The 22,152-nt window shown below is 51.1% G+C and overlaps 1 protein-coding gene across 5 annotated transcripts in view; it reads right to left on the bottom strand.

Moving 5' to 3' along the window:
* Positions 1-3,281: 3,281 nt before the first annotated feature.
* The window catches only part of KIAA1671 (KIAA1671 ortholog), a 185,698-nt gene continuing 166,827 nt past the window's right edge, over positions 3,282-22,152 (bottom strand). For 4 of the 5 annotated variants that reach the window (XM_060028257.1, XM_060028259.1, XM_060028262.1 and 1 more), the window contains 7 exons: positions 21,247-21,365; positions 18,001-18,256; positions 14,938-15,112; positions 14,052-14,176; positions 11,862-12,004; positions 9,622-9,704; positions 3,282-8,390 (listed from right to left, as the gene is read on the bottom strand). In XM_060028257.1, the coding sequence (XP_059884240.1) occupies positions 9,626-9,704; positions 11,862-12,004; positions 14,052-14,176; positions 14,938-15,112; positions 18,001-18,256; positions 21,247-21,365 (897 nt within the window). In that variant the 3' untranslated portion in view covers positions 3,282-8,390; positions 9,622-9,625. The remainder of the gene's footprint in view (positions 8,391-9,621; positions 9,705-11,861; positions 12,005-14,051; positions 14,177-14,937; positions 15,113-18,000; positions 18,257-21,246; positions 21,366-22,152) is intronic. The other variant, XM_060028258.1, reaches the window with a different exon arrangement.

The raw sequence follows: 22,152 nt of genomic DNA, 5'->3' as shown, positions 1-22,152 counted from the left end.
GGGAGATGGACAGACAGACAGACATCTAGAGAAAGCATGATGCCGGACCAGGTCCTGGGACACCGGCTGCCGTCCAGTTTCTCTGCGTTCACTTATTCGTTTCATATGCATTTATGGAGCACTTTGTTCCAGCCACTTAAAGAGACACAGACACAAACAGACAGACAGACAGCTCCCCTGCATCCCTAGGGACTGTGCCACACACCACTGGGCCTGCGTTAGTCACGTGGAAGGATTCTCTTGATGCCGCACACACAGACACATAGGACTGCTTTCCTGCTTATCAGCACATGCACAGGTGCACACACACACACACACACACACACAAGCTCTCGTGGTCATTGTACACGGTCACTTCCCACCTGTTGCACAAACACAGCCCCTCTCTCTTTCTTGCACACACACATGCCCATTTCAGACATCCACAGTGGCCTCAGCTACACCCCACATTCCTGGAAGTAGATGGGCTGCGTGGCCCATATACTCAGGACACAGGCCCAGGGATGCGTAGCCTGCGGGCTGTCTGTCTGCCTGTGTCCAGCCTCAGCAGGAAACAGGGCCTGGTCCAGCTCATGGAGGTCCAGCTCACAGAGGATTCTCAGCAAATGTGGCAGGCCCCCAGTTTGCCCATTCCGCTTCCTCAGCGGTGCTCAGTCTTTGTAGGTCCCCTGCCCTAAGCTCACAGCCAAGGGCTCGACCCTGCACACCCCCTCAGACACCAGCTGGCTTGGTCGCTGTCCTGGTTCCTCCCTCTCGGCTCCAGCCCTCACGTGGATCCCCGGTTGGTGCAGGGGGCCAGCTGTGCACGCCCCCCGGAGACCACCAAGGTCCGGGCCTGCCTCTCTCTCCCCGCATACCCAGAATGAACCTTTTGCAGTCGCCTTGAGAAGAACAGAGGGGCCGATGCTGTCTGCAGACTCAGTCTGCTTCTGCAGGGACCGTCCTATTTATGGGCGTTTTCTGACAGCCCAGCACATCCTGGCTTGCTGAGGCAGCGCCCTGTCCACCTGATTCTGTGCGGGCCACTTCACCCCAATAGCAGGCCCAGGGAGGCCCCCATGCCTCTGTATCCTCAGCCGTGGCCTCTGATGACTTCCTGGGGGCAGACGGCCTGCATCAGCTTTGTGGGAAGCCCGGCAGCACCAGGCAGGGGGCATCGGGGTGTAAAGATCTCAGTGTCTTCAACTTCCTTCCTTTGGGTTCTCAGCTCCACCATCTTCCTATTGAGGTGCATGACGTCCTTGGAATGGCTCCAGGTCTTAAAGTGAGGGGTCCCAGAATCTGTCAATCTTCCCACGTGGCCTAAATTTTAAGTCAGATCTCCCTGAACATACCCTCCAAGTTGCGTGTAAATCCGCCCAAACATTTCCACGAGATGTGGTAACAGACCCAACGAAGATTCATTTTCGTTATACAGAAGATTCGTTATACAAAGATTCATTTTCGTTACGCATTTCATTATACATTGACAAATAACAGTGACCATTTATTGAAGACCTACTATGTGCACGGCACTGGGTCAGCTTCACGAGCAGTGTGTTCAATCCTCACGCAGCCCTCTTTAGGGGAGGAATTATGATCTCCACTTTATAGAGGGGGAGACAGATCAGAGATGTGGAGTCACTCACCCAGGGTCACACAGCAGAGGAGAAGGGGTTGGCCTCCTCCAGGGCCCAGCTCTTAGCCTAAATAGAAATAAAGACGATCATGATAGTCCCTTTATTTATGACCAAAAAAAAGATCCACGCATTTTGTGTGTGTGCTTAACAAAGTATAATTTTGCCTGTGATAGCTACCAGAATTTCCCGGCTTTTCGAAAGTTTTCCTTAAGCTACTTTGCTTTAATGAAAGACCTACATTAGTACCTGTTTTTTTTAACGGAAAGAAATCCAGAGAATTTCTGCTTTTACAAAAATAGGGTGAAAAGCAAAAATCACGTTCAGTGTTCATTTTATAACGAGCCATGACAGTGGTGAGGTGAGCCCCAAGCAGCGAGTGGCGCCACCAAGTGCCTTCCGTGGGAACCACACTCAGTATCTCAGCATCAAGCGGCCGGAGCTTTGAACTGTGTCTGACAGCATCTGTGCTTTATCTCCATTTCTTCTGTGCATCTGTGAGCAAGATGTGTCCTCAGGTAATTGCTTCTTCAATTTATGCCATTGCAGCTTAGGAAAGGTTTCAGAGGAACGCTCTGCTTTCGGATAGTGGAGGGGAACCTGTATTTAATGATTGCTGAATGAATAAAATAATGAGGGCAAAGGGGTAAATTGTTAACCAAGACGGTTTTCTTTTGCTGTTTGTTTTTGGCTAACATTCTCAAGTCGGCACAAAACCCAACCTCCTTGCATCCCTGGAGGTGTGGGTGACAGTTGGGCTCTGGAAACAGGTGGACTTGTGTGACCTTGGGTGAGCGAATGAAGGTCAGAATCACAGCCTCTTCATCTGTAAATGGAGAAGCTTCTCTCTCCTCGAGCCATTGAGATCACAGAAGCAAGACACTCAGCACAGCGCTACCTTCTAGCTTTTAATCACTGAGGATCCTGCCTACTGTTGACAGTTCAAACCAAGAGGCTGCTTCCTTCTGGTGCCCATGGAAAGCAGAGCTGGTCTCAACCCCTTAACCTGGGATGCAGCCGCCAGCTGCTGGGGATATAAGGGGGAAGACAGAGGTGCGACAGCCTATCAGGCCTGACTCCCCAATGCCCATCAGTTCCTTTAGGATCCTGAAGACCTACTATATGCCCAGATCTCCTGGGCCGCATTTCTTTAACCTAGAGTTCTCAATCCTGGCCCTATTGCCATCTGGGGCCGGATCATTCTGTGTGATGGGGTGTGACGGCTGTCCTGCACAGTATACAATGCTAAGCGGCATCCCTGGCCTCCACCCACTAGATGCCAGTAGCATCTCCCTTCCCTCCTTGTGATCACTAAAACAACATCTCCTGTCATTGCCAGATGTCGTGCGGGGGACACAATCCACCCAGCTGAGAGCCACCGCCTTTAACTTTTGCCCACTATTATCGCTGTCACCACCCCCATTCTGGAGAACCATGGGGGTTCAGAGACACCCCACAGCCAGGAGGAGGCAGAATGAGGACCCAACCCCACGTCGAATGGAGATCCTGCTTTTCTCCATCGGCCCCCTTTCCCAGGACCCCTGCTGCGCCCTCCCTCCGTCTGACCCCCAGCTCGCCGCAGCGGAGAGGCTGACTCAGCTGGGGACAGGCATGCATGCATGGGGGAGTCCATTCATTCACACACCGACACGCTGACGTCTCCAGTGCAGCTCGCGTCAAAGCTTTATTTGCTGCTTTCAGAGTCTGAATGCAACGTCTTTGTACATGCAAAGGTCATTTTGTTTTAGGGCAGTCGACCAGATTCCCAACTGCTCTGCTGTGCGTATGAAACCTCTTTACAGTTACAAAATAGAAAAGCACTGGTAGACATCCAATACTCTGTGAGGTCCGGGAAGTCCCGTTTGTTTTGATGTTAAAAATATAGGTTTCTCTAGATGAATTCTCAGTCACACGATTAGAGATCATTTCTGGGACTGGATAAAGTGCCGGTCGACCACCTTCTGTTCAGAACTCCTGGAGCCTGTGAATTCATAAGGCAACTGCAAGGACACCAACTGGCAGGACGCTTCAACTTTCTCGCACACAGGACTTGAGTTCCTTTTCGATCGTGACTCAAATATCGGAGGAAGGGACCCAGAAGAAAGGTTAGGAAAATACATAGCGTACGTATATATATTTCCACTCCCCCCTCCACCTTGCAAAGCATTTTGAGGCTCATAACCATCTGGGAAGTGCAGGACTTGTAGGACGTTGGTATGATTTAGGGAACAACACAGTACAAAATATCTTCAGTAACACAACAGATGACTTTCGTGAGCCCCGTATTTACAGGATCTATAAGGCTATGTGGAATGAGCTCATTCTTTAGACGACGGCGTCACGTTGTTTTTTTTAGCAGGTGTGACGCCGCCGGAGACTGTTAAAATGGTGCCAGGCTGATTCATGGGAGATGGTGCGGCGCCAGGTGTGAGGGCGGCCGTTTAGGGAGATGCTGGGAGGTGAGCAGTGAGCGCCTGGGAGGTTACCTTGCTGGAAATCTCAGGCTGACTTTCCAGGTACCTGGTTTTCTGGCCCCCTCCCTGCAGGAACCAACCTAGACAAAAGAAAGAAATCTCTAGAGGGGTGATGGGGGCCAAAGGAGATACAGACCAAGACTCAGCACATTCATGCCTACCGGTTTTCTATGAGGTTCTATGTTTCCAGACCCTCGATTTGCCCAGAATTCCAACAGGGTAACTCCTGGCAGCTTCTCAGCCCAGGGCTCAGATCCATCACTCCCTAAGGGGGTGGGGCCCAAGGTGGACCCCCTTCCAGATGTGGGGCAGGTCCCCTCTCCCTTAAGTGGCTCCCTCCTACTCCATGGAATCACGATGCCATGGGGCTTTTTTTTTGCTTTCCTGTTTTATCACATGTTGGAGGAGGAAAGGCACAGTCGGAGGCTATAGAAGGATTCTCCATTACTGTATGACTCGCCACGGCATAAATTGGAGGCGGCGCAATTCCCGGTGGATAGAGTTTTTCTCCCACCTCCCTGCAGACCTCACCCTGAAATGCGAGTTTACACAAAGACAACCGTCATCTAGCTTCCTGTATTAAGGGACAGTGCTGTGTGGGAGGAACCACAGGGATGGAGGAGGAGAGAGGGAGTGGCTGGCTTGAGAGTCCTCTCCTTGGGCGCGACGCTGTCTTCCACGCAGGCCCACGTCACCTTTAAGCAAGCATTTTGTTTTGGAGGTGATCCAATGACACATCTGTGGGTTTTTAGCTTTGTAACGACGCCTAGCTCCTGGGGCAGTCTGGGGGTACCGTGATGAAAAATGTAAATGGACAAGGCAGCTGTCAGCGTCGGGTGGGAGCAGCTGAGGTCTCCTTCAGGGAGATCATGCCTAAGGTTTTTCCAAATCCCCTGCACAGCCCCTAAGGTTGAAGACCTCAGGCTCAGCTCTATTCCGATACCTAGAGTTGGCCTCACTTCTTCCTGGGAAGCACAAGGGAAAACACATTTGTCTGAAAGTACATGACTTTGCTTGTCCCCTGCAAAACCTCCCCATCTGATTGTCCTTTCCCCGAACCCCAGACAACATGAGGCCATCAGGGCAGCATCACTCAAGGCCCCCAACACTCTAAACTCCACTGGGGTTTAGTGAGGCTTCTCTTCCACTGGAGTTTCTCTGGTGGTACTGAGAGGTTCTCCACAACACTGATTTTTGAGCCCTCACCATGGAATTTTACAGGCCAAAGGCTTCTGTTACATTAGGCAAGAGACCATGAAGAAGGGGATCTACTGGAGGGGAAAAAGATATGGACTTATCAAAAGACCAGCTCTCAAAATGCTGATGTGCAAAGAGGGTGTGGGGGGATGGAGGGGGAGAGAGAGAGTGTGAGAGAGAGAGAGAGTATAATTTAAAAAATCACCTATCTATCCATCTTATTTTTGATGCATTCTGTATAAAACTCTCATTTAAAGCAAGCCAAAGGCCCAGGGGAGGAGGGCTGGATGAGGGCGGGTGACCTGATTGCATACAAATGATTAAGGCATATTAAGTTAGTTTAAAAGGAGACAGATTTCCAAAGGTGGCTCCAGGCAAACTCAAGAAACTACCATACAACCCCTTGCTTAGCCCCCAAGAGCTCATCTGGCTTAGAAAGAGGAGAAATAGATAACCCGTTTGCCTGGCTGTCTGCAAAGGCTCTAAGCGTCAGTTGCTGCGAACTGCATTGTACTGATCGTCGCAGGAGCCGGGGCTGACGGGAGCTGCACTGCGTAGGCCGCTCCTGACCCACCGTGACTGACTGCTCAGCGGTGAGGGATGAAGCTGCTGTAGTCAGTGTCAAGGGGTGGACTTTGTATGTCCTCATCACCAAGGAATTAAATGGATTTTTATTTCCAATCCAGGTGTGGGAGGTTAGGCAGAAGACCTCCAGGTCAATCTTGTTTTCAAGTGTTTTTCTTTCCTGTTGGGTATACATGGGATGAAACATGACTAATTCAAGACTGAGAGTTTCGCACGGTGAGTATCACTATACTGACCGGACAGAGCAAGTGGCTTCCTACTGCCTAAGATGGTACCAAGGGGCCTTTCCACCTTGAGAAAGGCAAAGAAAGACAGCAGGCGAGAAAAGACGTCAGGGTCACAGCACACTGGGAGTGTCTAGAGGACCTACTGACCTGGACACTACCTCAAAACTGAAATGAAACATGAGCTGGGTCTCTGAAGAGTAAGAAAGGAAAATCAACTGACGCGGTTCCTCAAAGGATTAAATCCCCAAATGGCCAGAGAGAGCGGACTGACCACAGGCTCAGGGAATGAAGAGAATACAAACTGTGATGGAGCAGGACCAGATCTCCAGACACACATGCATGAGGTTTCCAGATGCACAAGGTTGCCCGGGAGATGGGCTCCAACCACCGCCCAGCCAACAGGACTCAGGGAGGGAGGGCCTCTCACCCCCACCTCGGTCGCTGTCCGCGGTGCTGAACCACAGCCCCTCTCGGGCCCGGGTGTTTGTCTTAACCTGCAGGGACGGGATTGGGCTCCATCCTGCCATACCCAAGAGAGGGAAGAGGTGGTAAAGGGAGATAAGGGAGGAAGAGCTGAGGAGACAAACAGAGACTGAAGGAGGGGTGGCCACGGAGAAGGGAAGCAGGTTTTGACACCATTTGCAAAGGATGGATTTATTAGGAGAGATTTTCACCTCTTGGGAAGTCCACTGCTGAGCAAAGATCCATTAGGAAGCTCAGGCCCAGTGCCCCTCAGCAACACAGGCTGCCCTGTGAACTGCCCACGCATCTCTCTCACACATGGGTGTCTCCTGGGCGAGGTTGGCACAAAGTTTATGGCAACTCCAGACACGGCGGTGGGCCGGCTATCCCTGGGATGACTGCTGGGGCCTTGGGCTCAAGGGGTGGAGGAGGCTGGTGTGGAGGATTTCCAAAAACAAGGGCAGAGTAGCCACGACTGGAGACCCCAGAGGTCTTGGAGATTCCTGGGAATGAGCTTAGAGTTGCCAAGAAAAAAAAGAGGCAAGGCAAGCCTATACTTGGTTACCTAGCGTCTAGCAAGTCTGTCCAGAGTTCCTGGGCTGGGGGTCGGGGGGACTCCCCTCCAGAGAAGGGCTTTCAGCAAGACCCTCCCTTCCTGCATTTGGACCTAGAAAAAGCACCTGGTCAGGTAGAATTGGGGGGAGGTTGGGTAGGAAGAAGAGGTGAGAAGAAACAAAAAGGACCCCTCATTCATCGTTTGTCCTGAGACCAACTGGGAATAGATCTTTTATGCCAGCAGCTCAGGTTGTGCTCAGAAAGGGACTTCGGAGCAAAAGCCTCTCGGGTGGGTCTGATGTTTGGGAGGGAAAGGCACTGCCATTTGGGCTGCAGGTTTTTGAACCTTGAGGCCAAGGGACAAAGGTCACCCTACAGAAATCAGAGCTCGGATGAATAGGAACCAGGAAAGTGTACACCAGGGTGACAATCAGGAGTTTTAAAAAGCTTGGGATAGGGATAAGATAACCTGAGATGATTGGATACTTCACGCAAACTATTCACACGCCTCTCCTCCTGTTCTTTAACATAAAAACATATATACATATCAAATTTCAAAGAAAGTTGGCTGGATTATTGCTTTATCACCTTCTAAAGCAAACAAAACGTGATGTACAATGGAACAGGCAAGCTCTGCACACAGCCCCACCGGGAGGATAAATACACTTGAAAGAATGAGGGCAGGTGTGTTTAAAGATCAGAACTGCTGATTCTTCGAGCGGGAGAAGGAATTCGCCAAAGGAGCGATCAAAGCCCCCAACCCGGTGGTACTGCTGGGACCACAGTTACAGCAGGAAATGTATGGTTTCATCTTCCTTGGAAATGTCCTTCCAAAAAAAGACCAGCCCTGGGTGGGGGTCAGGGGGAAACAGGCGCTTTCACGACTCAGAACCCAGGGGAGACGGTCCAGCCTTACATCCATATTCCTGGAGCTGCTGCAGGGGTTTAAAATGGGTAGAAATGCACATTTTTACATTAAACAAAACCAAACCAAACCACCAGCATGGACATTTCTGGGCCGCCTGGCTTCTTTCCCAGCCTGAAGTGCTGTCCGGGGAGACAGAGCACGTGCTCGTGGAGGGTGAGCCTTCCTGCCCCATCCGTCCGGGAGAGCCTGTGGTGAGGAGGGGCATTGGGCAGCCTTCTCCACCCGACCGACAGACCGACCGACCGGAAGGGCCCAGGTGTGTGCAGGAAGCAACGGCAGCAGCGGGACCTCGTCTTCGGGTACTGACAGTTAAGGCTTGTTCATTAGATGTGGCAGTGGCCCCTGTCTGGAGAGGAAGGGACAGTCCTGGTGTCAGCAGGGGGAACAAGAGACGCCATTTCTCCCCATCATTGAGCCCTAAACACTTTTCTGGTGCTCCCCAAGGCAGCCACCCCACAAGCTACAGGCCAGGAAAGACGACTTTTCTTTTTGAGGGGTGGGATGGGGAAGGTGGCAGGCGGCTGGATATGATGGAATGAACGTGAAATTTAGGGTCAGGTCAGGGTGCCAGCGTCGGTGGTGTCCTCAAATGGATGGCCGGAAGCTTAAGTGAGATATCGTGGGTACAGCACTGAGCACCAAATAAACACAGGCTCTGATCCCTTATCTGAAATCCTAGAGCATAGATTTATTGGGGAATTCAGAAATTTTGAGTTTGTTAGATACATATATACAGACATATATATGCTTATATGTAAATATCATGTAACGTATAATACGTACGTTATGCAGCACCCCCATCATTAAGCACGTAATACGCCTGCAGTATTATGTATGGATGTTCATATGAAATGGGGAAAACAGAGTCTAAATAGTATTTTATCCATGCAGGTCAGGTTTTGTCACTAAATAAGGGATGGAGGTGCTTCGTTTTGCGGGCTTTCTGGATTTCAGGTGTGTGGAGAACGGGTGGTGGGTCTCCTATGCTGCTCAGAGCAGAGCTGACTCTGACGGAGCAAGAGCTATGTGTTCCTCCCCCAGGGACTTCCGGTCCATTCTCAGGGAGCCCTCTGGACCGCTCGGCAACACGGGTGCTTCTACCCCATTTTACAGATGGGCAAACTAAAGTTCAGGAAGTTAAATCATTTGGGGCCCACACCAGGGCATATCTAATCGTTCGATTTTTTAATTTCTTTTTTTTTCAAATTAATTTTTAATTATACAGGTTGTACAGGAATGTAGAAACTGGGGACATTTCAGATTAAGCTGTCCCGCCCGTTCAGTTTATAAAGGGGGCCTGAGATGCAGTGAGAAGGGCTGGCCAAGGGCGTGAGATCAGAGTCCATCCATGCCCTTTCCACCCACCTCAGGCCGTCCAACTGTGTTTTTTTTTCCCTAAGAAGAAGCAGATCATTGCCACCCTCTTTACGGGAACCCCAAACACCCTCAACCACGTTTTCCCTTCTCTTTTCCAGGGTACAGCATCCCAAGTCTCTGAGCCTTGGCCTCCCGGCCCAAGTCCCCTGCTCCTCAGCTTGCAGGCTCTGTCCGGGTCTCCCCTCCAGAGCCCCTCATACCTGCTCAAGCTTGGTTTTCATACAAGCTTTGCCTCTTCTTGGATTTCAGCTCCTTTAGCCACTGGGGAGAGGGCTCTTCCGATCTGAAACCACAAAGGCAGTGGGGGTCAAGTGTGAGCCTGACCGAGGACTCCCTGGGGGACCCAATTCTCCTGCCGCCGTGTGGGTGGGGGCTGAGCCACACTCGCAGGCAGCAAAGATGCCCATGTCGACATGACTGAAACAGGAATTAACCAAAGTGCTCCGAAATGAAGAATGTTAGATAAATCATGGTACATCCATTCTGTGAAATAATCTGCAGCAGAAAGTCATGCTTACATAAAATTATTTCCATCCATCCATCTGCCACCCAAATATCCATCCATCCTTCCGTCTCTCTACCCAGGTACATGCCCATAAGGGTTAATTCTGTGTGTCCACTTGGCTAGGCCACAGTGCCCAGCTGTTTGGTCAAACATTATACTAGCTATTTCTGTGAAGGTATTTTATTTTATTTTTTAGATGAGATTAATATTTAAACCAGTTGTCTCTGAATAAAGCAGATTACCCTCCATAACATGGGTGGGCCTCATCCAATCAGTCGAAGGCCTTAATTGAAAAAGACCAACCTCCCCGGAAGAAGAGGGAATTCTACCAAGATACTGCCTTTGGGACTTGAACTGCAACACCAGCTCCTCGTCAGGTCTGCAACCTGCCTGTCTACCCTGCAGAATCTGGACTTGTCAGTGTCCACAATCGTGAAAAACAATTCCTTAAAATAAATCCTTCTCTCTCTCTCCCTGTGTATACATACTACTGTTATGTTTCTTTAGAGAACCCTGACTAAAACAATGCCTGTAAGACACAGATAGATAGATCGATCTTATGTTTACCGAATAATAACAATAATTATTGGGGGGAGGTACGATTTGTTTTAACTTTTTTTAAAAATTGAAGAACACACATCCAGAGGTCACTCAGCTCACAAGTGCACAGCTCAATGAATTTTCTCAAAGCGAATACACTTGAGTCATCACCAACCGAACGATAACATTTTCGAGTGTCTTATTTTTTACTTTCTTCTTTACGTATTTTTCTCTGTTTCTCAGAATGGCTTGTAATGAGAACACATCATTTTAACAAAAACAGTGAAGTCAAACAAAAACATCTGAAAATTTTTTAAAGAAAAAGAAATCATGCTTATGAAGACTTTAATGGCTATGGGAGAATCGTCACATGAAACCGGAAAAGAAGCTATATATATTTTATGTTGTCATCTCGACTACATTTAAAAAGAATGGAAGGAGAAAGGCCCAAATGTCACTATGGTAGTCTTCTGGCGGGGGGGCGGGGTATCACATCATGGCTGATTTTCTTTCCTGCTTTATATTCATTTTATATTTTCTACAATTCCCAAGGTGAGCATGTATTACTTTTATAATCAAACACATGTACACACAAGATCTTACTTCTGTTGATCTCAGAGAAAGCTCCAGACTCCACAGTCCCGGAGGCTCAGGGACATTGCTGACCTGGCTGGCGGTGGGGTGGGGGTCTGTGAGGAAGGAGAGGTCCCCTGGGCAGACAGGGGTCTGAGTACCCCAAGCAAGGCTTGCCTGATGGTGGAGGCTCAAAACCAGGCCTCCTGGTCTGGGGGTCCCTCCAGCCCTGGAGAAACACTGGTGCCCTCAGCTGACTCCAGAGCAATTCTGGCATCCGCAGAGCAAGACAGGTACCATCTCTGCCTCAGCCTGTCTCTCTCTCTCATCCTCTTGCTTTCCTGCTTCCCACGGCCCACTCTGTGCTCCAATAACATGCACAGCCTACAGCACCCAGTTCTACGAGGCCCCTGGACCTTTGCATGTGCTGTGACTTTGGCCACCTCTCTTGTCTGTCATGATGCAGATTGGGCACCCCCTCCTCTTGGAAGCCTTCTCCACACCCGTCCTCCTCAAGTCTGGGTTCTGAACTCTTCTTCTGCCTTCCTCTATCATCGGGGTCAGACAGTAAGTATTTTTGACTTTGCAGGTTATAGGGTGTCTGTGCCAACGTGTCAGGTCTGCAGTTGCATCAGGAAAGCAGCCACAGACAATCCTTAAACGATGGCTGTGTGCCAATAAAACTTTATTTACAAACACAGACAGTGGGCTGAATTTGGCCTGTGGGCTATCATTGGCTGCCCCTGCTCTATCATGGCTCTCACATTACAACAACAGCATCATGCACAATCCCTGACTTTTCTGTGTTAGCAACACTCTCACCGTTCGTCCTTCTCCACGCTGGGGGGCAGCACGCGACTGCCCAGCACCCCGGGCTGGAAGGGGGACTTGGGGGTCTTGGGCTGTGGGGCCCAGCTGGGGGTATCGCTGGGACTGTCCATCTCTGGCCTCTTGTGCAGCTGAGCCTGGGAAGAGAAGACAGGGGTGGAGTCTGTAACCCGCCCTTGGTCTGGGGAAGGGTCCCATCCTACGGCACTGTCACTGCATGGCGACAGCAGGGCTCCCAGCATCTGAACGGACCCAGGCAGCAGACTCAGGGGTGGGGGAGATGCTGCCTGGCCATGGAGGCCAAGAAAAATCAGAGGTCAGGCTTGTAGTCCAAGAGGCCACCCTTGACCACAACAACCGTGGTTTGGTCAAACAACCGTGAAACACCCACACGATCACATTATCTTTGGCTGAAAAGCCGCCATGTGTGGCGTCCTCATCACAGGTCGCTCCATCTCCTTTAGTTTCCTGAGAACCCTGAGGTGGAGACAAGAGATGCATCTTACAGCTGAGGTCCAGCTCTTTTAAGCTCTTTGCTCCTGTGAATATGAATAAGTGAGGTTTCTGACTATCAGATTTGCACAGGGAAAACGCAGGGTGGATTCCCACCATTTTCGGAGGGCACACAGGGAATGGGATGACTTGGAATGGTGTGCCCAGAATTCCTTTGGGGGCTGGGGGGGTATGATGGTGGCAGGTGGCATCTGTCTCCGAGTCAACGCTGGCAGAGCCCCCGGCAACAGCGGTCATCACCATCGTCGGCCTGGCAGCTTCTGTGCACTGGGCATTCAGCGACTGGACTCCACCAGGTGTAAGTTATATGACACACGTTTCCAGGGTGAAGACTGGCTTTCTCTCTTTTACAGAGGAGTAGCCTAAAGGTCAAAGGTTGAGCAGTTGGCCCAAAGTCACATGGTTTTCCACAACCAGGATTCGTCCTAGGTCTGCCCAATTCCAACTCCAGGGCTCTTTCGAGAAAAAGCCCGGCAGCCTCCCTAGGGCCTCTGCTCCCTCCTGTAAGCAGGGCCTTTCTCTGCCCCCTGTGTTAGGCCGCCCTGTAAGGCAGGCTTTGTTCCAATGCTTCAAAAAAGAAGTCAGAAAACCTCTGGCCCAGGACAGTTGCTGCAAGACATTTATGCTTTGAAGGCCTGTAAAATGAATGACAGGGGCAAGTACGCATCCGCTGTTTATCAACTTTGTATTCTTGCCAGAAATGACATGAAAAGCCAAGCCGCCATCTACTGAAGGAGTGGCAAGTTCACAGCCCCTAACAGGAGGCTCCCTGGCCACACGGAGGGTGGGGTTGAGAAATTCCACAAACAACCTAGGCTTCTTTGTCTTGATTTCTTCTTCAGTAAAATGGGAGTAAAGAGCTACCTTTTTTAGGGTTGCTGGGGACATAAAGCGAGTTTGCAAGCACGTGGTGCCTGGGGATAAAAGAGGCCCCTCTCTCGCTTGCATTAAGTACCGCTGCCTCTCAGGACCTGTGAGATGCTCGGTGGAGCTGAGGGTGGGGAGACAGCCCAGCCCTGCCCTCAGGATTCCCCAACTGGGATTGCAGTGCTATTTAAGACAGATTAACATGGCTCCAATGCTGACTTCTCACATTGTTTGGAATCAAAGTAATCATTTTATGTGCCTCCCACCCCTAGCACACCAGATTCCTCAAGAACAGAAGCCTGGGCTAGTTCACTCCTGTTTCCCAGACATCCAGCACTGGGCCTGATGCCTAAGGTGGACTTTTAATCCCCTTTACAGATGAGCACATAGATGCTTAGCTGGAAGACTGTACTGAGCAGCACGTGTGGGGGCTAAAGAAAGAAGGTGGAGATTCAGAAACACAGGATTACTGGAGAAAACCAAGTAAGTCAGTAGTATTGCTCATAGCACCGGGCCAAGGCCGACGTCCTGGTCTTGGTAATGCACCACGGCCATGGGATGCTTTAGCACTGGGGGAAGCTGGGTGAGGAGGGGTACACGGGAAGTCTCTCATACTATTTTTGCAACTTCTCATGAATCTTCAACTATTTCAAAAATTAGACAGAGAGGGAGGAAGACAGGAAGGGAGGAAGGGAGGGATGCAAGGAAGGAGAGAGGGAAGGGAGGAGGGAGGAGGGTGAGAAACACGGGCCTGTCTGTTTTGCTGCCACAGGTAAGCGTAGCTCTGGGCATGCCGTCTGGTACCTTCAGCGCTGCCGGGTCCATGCCTGGAAACACGGGCATCCTCTGGGGTCGGCTGATGGGCGTCCTCTCAGCTCTGGGCGTCTTCTCCTCCTCATCTGACTCTTCCTTCCTGGGGGATTTCTCCTCTGTTGCAAAGAAAAGCGTACTGAAGTCACTGGCAGCCTCCATTCTGAGATTTTGCTTCTCCTTAAAACTCTTCCATGGCTCTCCATCTACAGATCAAGTCTAACTCCTTAGCAAGGAATCACAACTCTCCACGAACTGGCCCCGGCTTTGTAGCTTGATTCCTGCTATTTCTGGCTTGGGAAGCACTGAACCGCTTAGAGAGACGACCCGCCCCTGCCCCCGCCACGCCCACGGAATGTTCTTTCCACACCTCTGCCCCTTTGATCCTGTTGATATTTCCACCTGGAATACCCTTCCCTGGCTAATTCCTATCTGTTCTTTAGGATTCAGCTCAAGGTTTGATGTGGAATGTGGCCAAAGAAGTCCTTAGAGGAAAATGTATAGCCTTAAATAATTTATTAGAAACCCCAAAAGACTGACAATAAATGAACTGATCTTTCAACTTGAGAATCTAGAAAAAGACCAGCAAACAAACCTGAAGAGAGGATAAGGGTGAATTTAATAAGGATAACAGCATAAATAGTGAAATCCTATTAAGGTGTCTCAGTTCCTTGCACCCTGTGGAGCCCCAACTAATATATCATCCTCAAAAAAATGTTTTACCTAGTTTCTAATAAGCTTGGTGTAATAAGAAACCACAGTTTCCTATGTTACTGTGTTCTAATACCCCACAGCCTTCAAAGTCAGAAAGCTCTTCCAGGGTTTAACCTAAAACCTTCCTGCTATCCAATGTGCTACCTGTGGAGGAGAGGGGGCATACCTGTGGAGTCCTTGAACATCCACGTGCTGTTGGCCTCCTCCTCCAAAGGAGACCTGCTCTCCGACTCGCTGACTCGGCTGCGCCGGAGGGAGTGGGAGATGGGAGCCCGGCGGCGGCTTCTCTTGCTGAGCTGCACCCGGGTCTTTAGGGCACTTGAGTCGAGGACTGAAGTTTGCTGTGGGAGTGGCAGGGAAGAAGAGGGGAAACGAAGCATGGGAAACATTAAGTGGGGGCATCACCCAAGGGAGGTGTGCATAGCTGCGTTGATACACAATGCTATTTAGGTGGTACATGGGCCAGCATTTCCACATTTCAGTAGGAACCTAACGCTCTAAGCCTACTTTCTCTGTGAAATATAGCATGTAGGCTGATTCCAAGAATCAAATAAACCTTGAGTGCCCCACACAGTGCCTGGAACACAGTGGGCACATAATGGAAATGGCTTTCCGCTCCTGGTGACATCATCTGAGCAGGTAAGCTAGAGCAGTACCTGACAGGAGCTCAGTACATGTTTGTTTGTTTGTTGAATGAATAACTGAACACATCATCTAACTAAATCCTTACAACAACCTTATTCCACACAGGGTCCACGAGCTGAGAGGTTCTCAGTGTGGTCCTTCCTCTACCCACAATAACTCAGGGTGCAGGTGGGAGCCGGTGGGGCACCTACTAAGTACCAGGCATTTGTTTGCAAGCACCACACTCTGAGCTGAGGCGGGTGGAGGGTGAGTGATGGTTTCCAACATCACCACCTTTTGTGCTGAAAGGGCTGGGGGCAGACCACCTGGGTAGGCCCAGCAAGAAGGTGGGGCAGCCTCTGGCTCAGTGATCTCCAAGGAGACAGTGGTGAAGAGCTCGGAGCTTGGCTTCAAATCCCGCTCAGTTTGAATGCCAGCTGTGTGACCTCAGAGCGGGGACTTACCCTCTCTGAGCTTGGGTGTCCCTATTTGTAAAAACGGAAGGATACTAGTATCCCCTTGCCAGGGTGGTTGAGAGAATTCAGGGAGCCCAGGCATGGAAAGTCCTGGTTCCAGCAGCACCTGACTCAGGCTTGCAGCCGTGAGCTATTCCTACAATGGGCTTCTCCCTTCCTGGCCAGCTCAGGTCCTGGCCTGAAATGTTGGATTCTTCCTCTCAGGTCCACTTTGGAGAAATTCTGTCACCCAGGGCCTTTTAAGTTAGCGATGATGAGCTAATTTCAGTGACTCATTTCCCAAAGTTGGTAAGTGACAGACACCCCATTGGGGGCGGGAGGAGGGGGCTGATATCTGCACAGCTGTTTCCCAAACTGGCTGTGATGCTGTCCAGTGGGGGGATTTGTGTGGGGCTGGTGGAAGTTGGGGAGAGATGGAAATCATAAAGGGTCCGCCGTCCTCAAGAGGAGAGCATATGTCTCCGGTCACTACTAAATAGAGCGGGTTTCTCAGACTCAGGGAAAGTGGGAGGGAGCCACAGCGACGCAGGGGCTGCTGAAGGGGGCGTGGTCCCGTTGCCCAGGGCCACCCGTGCAGCCTCAGGCTGGTGCAGAAGCTGATTCCTTCCCTAGTGCCTCGCCTCCCCTTTCAGCCTCCAAACACTGCCTGTGGGAGACCTCGGTGTTAAATAATTGGCTGGACCTGTGCTTAGGGACACTGGCATTTCAATCACTCAGTGGCCACTTCTGTTCCCTAATCAGCAAAAATGAGGGAGTTCCTGGCGGTCTAGTGGTTAGGGTTTGGTGCCCTCACTGCCACGGCCCAGGTTCAATCCCTGTCGGGGAACTGAGATCCTGCAAGCTCCTCAGTGTGGCCAAATTTTTTTTTTTTAATGTTTAAAAAAAAAAAAAATGTAGTGTTGTCTCTGGTTATATGAAAGGATACGTTAAAAAAAAATAAAATTAAAATGGGGCAGGGGTTTTGCCTCTTGGGCTTAGTGTTCCAGAAGGTAAATCAGGAGACTTACGCTAAGGCACAGCGACATCTATGGGCGTGTAAGCTGGAGCAATGCTGGGGACGTGGCTGGAGCTCAATAAATGTTTGTTGGATGAATAACTGAATACATCCCCTAACTAAACCCTGACAACCTGCACCCTGTCCACGTTTATACAGTGGGGTGCCCCGATGGAGACTGAGTGTGTGCCTTGCCTCATTTCTGCCCTTATTTAGAGATGCCAGAGAGAGACCTCGACCATATTTAGGAAGGAGAATCCCATCGGAGGCCCTAAAGGAGGCCCCACACCTAAAGCAGCGATGGTCCTTCTCTGGGGGCATCTGTGTGGTCATCTCTAAGGGTGTGGACGTGAGGCTTCGCTGAGGAGACAGGCTCTGTTTTGGATTTTGCATCACTTAGATGTTGCATCCTCAGGAGGGTGGGCAGGTAGCCCTATTGTCAGGGAAGGAGAATAATAAAACCCCTGTGTCTCAAGGATTGAAAAGGACAACCTACCTGACCCCTGCAGGTCTAGAAGGGGCTGGGTAGGAGGCAGTTGGACTTGGGTGGCTAGCATCCTGTAGGGTGGCTCTCCGTGGGCCCCAGAAGAGCTGAGTTCTGAGGGCTGCCCACGCCTGAGGAGGCTCCCCTTTACAGACAGGCTTGGATTCCCTGGCTCCAGGGACATGGTCCCACTTGGCAAGACCTTGGTAAGAAGCCCCAGCAGAATTGGTCTGAGCGAAGTCCAGGCTGCACGCCTAGATCTGCAGGCCTCAGGCAGACACCTCCCACCCACCAGGGGTGAGAGGCCAGATGGCCTGTTCGCCTAACAGGTGAGGGCTCAGCTCAGTTTTAATTTGTACACATATGATTGCATTCACAGCTGTGAAACCCACTGTACTGGTTACAGGTGGACAAGGAAGCCGAGGTTCAGAGAGGTGAAGACAGTTGCCCCAAGACACACAGCTGGTGTGTGGCAGGTACAAGCCTCATGTAGACTTCAGTCCCATCTCAGACTGTGCCCTCTGCACCCACCACAGGGGGCCCTGGCACACAGATTCTACCAGGGAAAGGGGTAATTCATCGGGAGATGCTAGAACGTCCTTTTAAGAAGAAATGACTGTTTCCAGCACGTGCTCCCAACGACTGACTTACATGGATAAAGGAGAAGTCGTCCACCCTCTTTGCGGGGCAGGCATCCGCTGGGGGCGGCCCCTCCATCCCGTCAGTGGATTCCAGGTCCGTGCTGGATCGGTCCACGCTGGTGCTCTGCTGGTCCTTGGAGCAGTCGTGCTGGTCCCCAGCAGAGGTGGTCTCCGTTTGGGAGGACAGGGAAGACAGGCGGCTGCTGGGGGGCTGCTTCTGAGCCGACGTGGCACTGCTGTCCGGGGATGGGGACTCGGGGGCCAAGCTATGAGAATGGAAGGAAGGGAGGGAGGCCTGGTCGGGCAGGTTGTTTCAGAGACCTGAATTTCAAGGAAGGGAAGTGGCAGAAGGTAGGGTGTGGGCTGTGCTTTATATGCCAGGAAACAAGAGACAGAACGTCCCAGTTAGGAGAACCACTCTGGGCCCAGCCAGGTGCTGTCCATGGTGCCTCTAGAACACCTGAACAGGTGCAAAATGGGTGCAGAATGTCCCGTTCAAGACCCTCTAACCCTGCGCCGTCCAATATGGGAGCCACTGGTCACATGTGGGCCGTTGGGCCCTCGCAATGCGGCGAGTGAGGGCTGAGCTGGGCCCTGAGGACAGTCAGTACACACTGATTCCCAGCACTTTGAGTGAAAAAAAAAACGAACGTAAAATACCGCGTTAATGACTTTATAGTGATTCCATGTTAAAATGGTAGTATTTTGGATCTACTGGGCTCAACAGAACATACTGTTAAAATTAATTTTGCCTGTTTCTTTTCTACTGACGTGGCTACTGGAACACTAAAACTGCCTCGAGTTTGCAGCTTGCGCTGTATTTCTGTTGCACAGCGCTGATGTAGACCAAATAATCACTGGCAGTCGCCAGCGGGAGAGCAGGAGGGGGGGAATCTCCTGCATTGTTTCATCCATCCATTCATTCACTCAGCCACTCATTCATTCACTCACTCACTCAAGATTTACGGAGCGCTTACTATGCGCCAGGCCCTGTGCTAAAAACTGTATCGTTCCATCCTCTTCACAATCCTACGGTGATTACCTATAATCCTGCAACGTCCACAACCCTAGGAGACAGGATTAACCTCAGGAAATTAAATACTAACCTCGCTCAAGATGAGGAAACCGAGGCACAGGGACGTGAAGTAGCCTGCCCAAAGGGACAGACCTGACCCCAGAATCCAGGTCCATGACCCTCTCCTCTTGGAATTTCTGCCCATAATGTGTTCCAAGTACCACTTGGATAATTGGAACCACACAAGATAGAAAATATGTCAATAAATCAAACCATTAAATTAAATAGGCTCTCCGCTCCCCCCTTAAAAAGACCCCAAAGCCAAGAGCACAGGAAAGCCTAACCCTGAGGAAGGGGGGACGGGCACACCAGACACCACCTCACTGATAGGAGGGTCTGCCCTGAAATACCCCTGAGCAGCACCCTTGGGCAGAACCTGCAACCCAGGTGTACTGGTGTTTCACTGCAGGAGCACAGCCATGCTTTCGTCAGCTCGGGGAAGAATTTATTCCTTGAAATAGGCAGGATGTTTGGGTGTGGGGTGCGACTGAGGCAAATCCGCAAAAAATGAGGGAAATACCACTGAGGAGGCTGCAGGTGGCGCCGCTGCTCAGGGCTGGGAGCACAGCAGCTCCGGGGCCCTTTCCCGGAGGAGGAGCTGCAGTGCCTCCTGGAGACAGCAGGGGACGACCCCAGGACACAGGGGAGATGCCAGGTCCCAGAGGGAGAAGGGGCCTCCCAGGGTCACACAGCGACCGCAAAGCCAGGACACCCAGGTTTCCAGACTCGCTCACCGATTAACACACATCACAGGGTAGGAAAGAAAACAAAAAGCCTTCATGGGTACTGGAAGGAACCTGTGCTTCCCTTTTTCTTACCCACTTCCAATTCCATCAACCTCCACCAGCTTTAGTACCAATGACAGCTATGGGACATAAACCAGCAGAGGGGTGTGGCCGCTCCTGACGGGTGGGGGCAGGGGAAGGAGATGGGAGACCTGGGTTTGAGTCCAGCTCAGCCATGGACACACCATATCCCTGGGCATGAGACCCGCAGATGAGGAAACTGAGTCACACAGTGACACAGCTGGTAAGTGGCCATGCCGGGGTCGACCCGGGTCTCCCTGACTTCAAAACACCGTGCGATCCTGTGGCCCGCCGGTGGGAAGTGTGAGCTGAGAACACGGCAGGCCCACCTCCCGGTGTCCACGAAGCTGCTGCTGTGTTCGATCCCCCCCAAGGGAGAGAAGAAAAACTGCATTTTTAAAACAATGCACAGGTGCAATGTATCAAGTTCCTACTAAGTGCCAGGAAATATGCCAACTGCTGCACAGGTTACCCTGCTGACAACCCCACGTGCCTCAGTCTTTGCCTCTGCAAGATGGGGCGATAGACTAAATGTTATGTTTCAGTGCTTACAACGGTGCTCGGCCTGTCCGCTCAACAGATCTTGGCTCTTTTTATGCGCGTCATCCCCCTTCTATGGAGAAGGAGGGTGAAATCCGGCAAATATGACTAATTTACCCGGGACCTCACAGCCAGCTGGAGCGAAGCTGGAGTTCAGACCTGCCTGCCTCCTGAATCCAGGCGATGCTGTGACCTTCAGGCTTCTGCCACAGTCATAATAATATTCCTTCCCAGCCAGGCTGACACCTGAGGGGCCCTACAAGCCTCTAACAGCGGTGATACTAAATGCTGACACAGCTTATAGAGCACTATCTGTAATATGCTCCTATATTTGTAAACACACAATATACATATAGAAAAAAGTCTAGAAAGACAACAAAAAACATGAATGAAGGTTATATCTGTGTGCTGGGATTAGAGGCAATTTTCATTTTCTTTTTTGTAATCTTTTTTTTATGGTAGTGAAACACACGTAACATGAAATTTACCAGTAGTGCATTCGCAGTGTTGTGCAACTATCACCGCTCTCTGGTTCTAGAACATCTTCATCTCCCCAGAAGGAAATCTGGTCCCTGCTGAGCAGTCGCTCCCCTCCCCCTCCCCCAGCCCCTGGCAACCACAAATCTACTTTCTGTCTCTATGGATTGCCTATTCTGGACATTTCATATATCATTTTCAAATAAGTTTTCTGTACATTCTAAATTTCTGTTTTATAAAAAGAAATGGTTTGCTCTTATAGTTACAGACAAAACAGGTTCTACTTAGTAACAGAGGAATCAGGAGGCAGATGGGCCGCCCTGGTTCCCGCCCAGAGGCCCCGCCCCACACGCCCTACCTCTCCCCGCTCTGGTGCTGGTGCAGCCACGTCCCATACTGGCTGTCGGCTTCCTGCACGAGGGTGTCAGTGTCCTTGGCCTCGGGGGTCCGCCTGGAGAAACACTGCTTCAGCTGATCCTGCAAGGACAAGCCAGAGGTTTCTATCAGGGAAAATGCTCAGAACCTGGTCCCAGCTGGTAACTCACACCGCATCGGCCCCTGCTCGAACCCACCTCAGCTCCCTACCGCTCTCGGAAGTGGGTCCAAACATCTGTGCTGGGCACGAGGGTGACCTACCATCCGGGTTTGCCCAAGACATCGCAGGATGCAGGACGGCGGGTGCCAAAGCCAGGCAAATTGAGATGAAGGGGTCACCCTCCTGCGTCCTGTGTGGGCACCACCCTACCCCTGGCCAAACTTCTCTCCATCTTCACTGCCCCCAGGACTTATCAGTCTGGTTACGGTACTCCCCCGCCCGTCCCCCGCCACCAGGTTCTCACGGTCGCCATGCTTCCACCACCAGCATCACCAGCACAGCCTTCGTGGAGCATTTAACTTGTCCCCGGTGTTGATCAAGCTGTCTGCATATCACCTCGCTGAGCTGCAGTCCCATGGCAATCCCATGAGGTGGAGCTCATTACAATCCCCATTTTACAGACGAGAACACTGAGGCTTAGAGAGGTGAAGTGACATGCCCCCCATCAAACAGCCAGTAAATGATGAGGTGGGACTCAAACTCAGGCAGGGGGCTTGGACTGCAAGTCCAAACTGGCAACCACTGTGCCCCACGCAGCCCGGATCCCCGGTTCTGTCACCAACTGCTCGGTGACTGGTCTCTGCCCTCAGCCTGGACCCTAGGGAGAGGGTCCTGCTAACCACAGCACTAGCCAAAGGGCCTAACCGGGTACCTGGCACATGCCGGGAA

The sequence above is a fragment of the Delphinus delphis genome, chromosome 13 (assembly GCF_949987515.2).
Source record: "Delphinus delphis chromosome 13, mDelDel1.2, whole genome shotgun sequence".
Taxonomy (NCBI): domain Eukaryota; kingdom Metazoa; phylum Chordata; class Mammalia; order Artiodactyla; family Delphinidae; genus Delphinus; species Delphinus delphis.
Note: the sequence above shows the minus strand (reverse complement) of the source record. Positions and strands in the feature narration are given on the sequence as shown.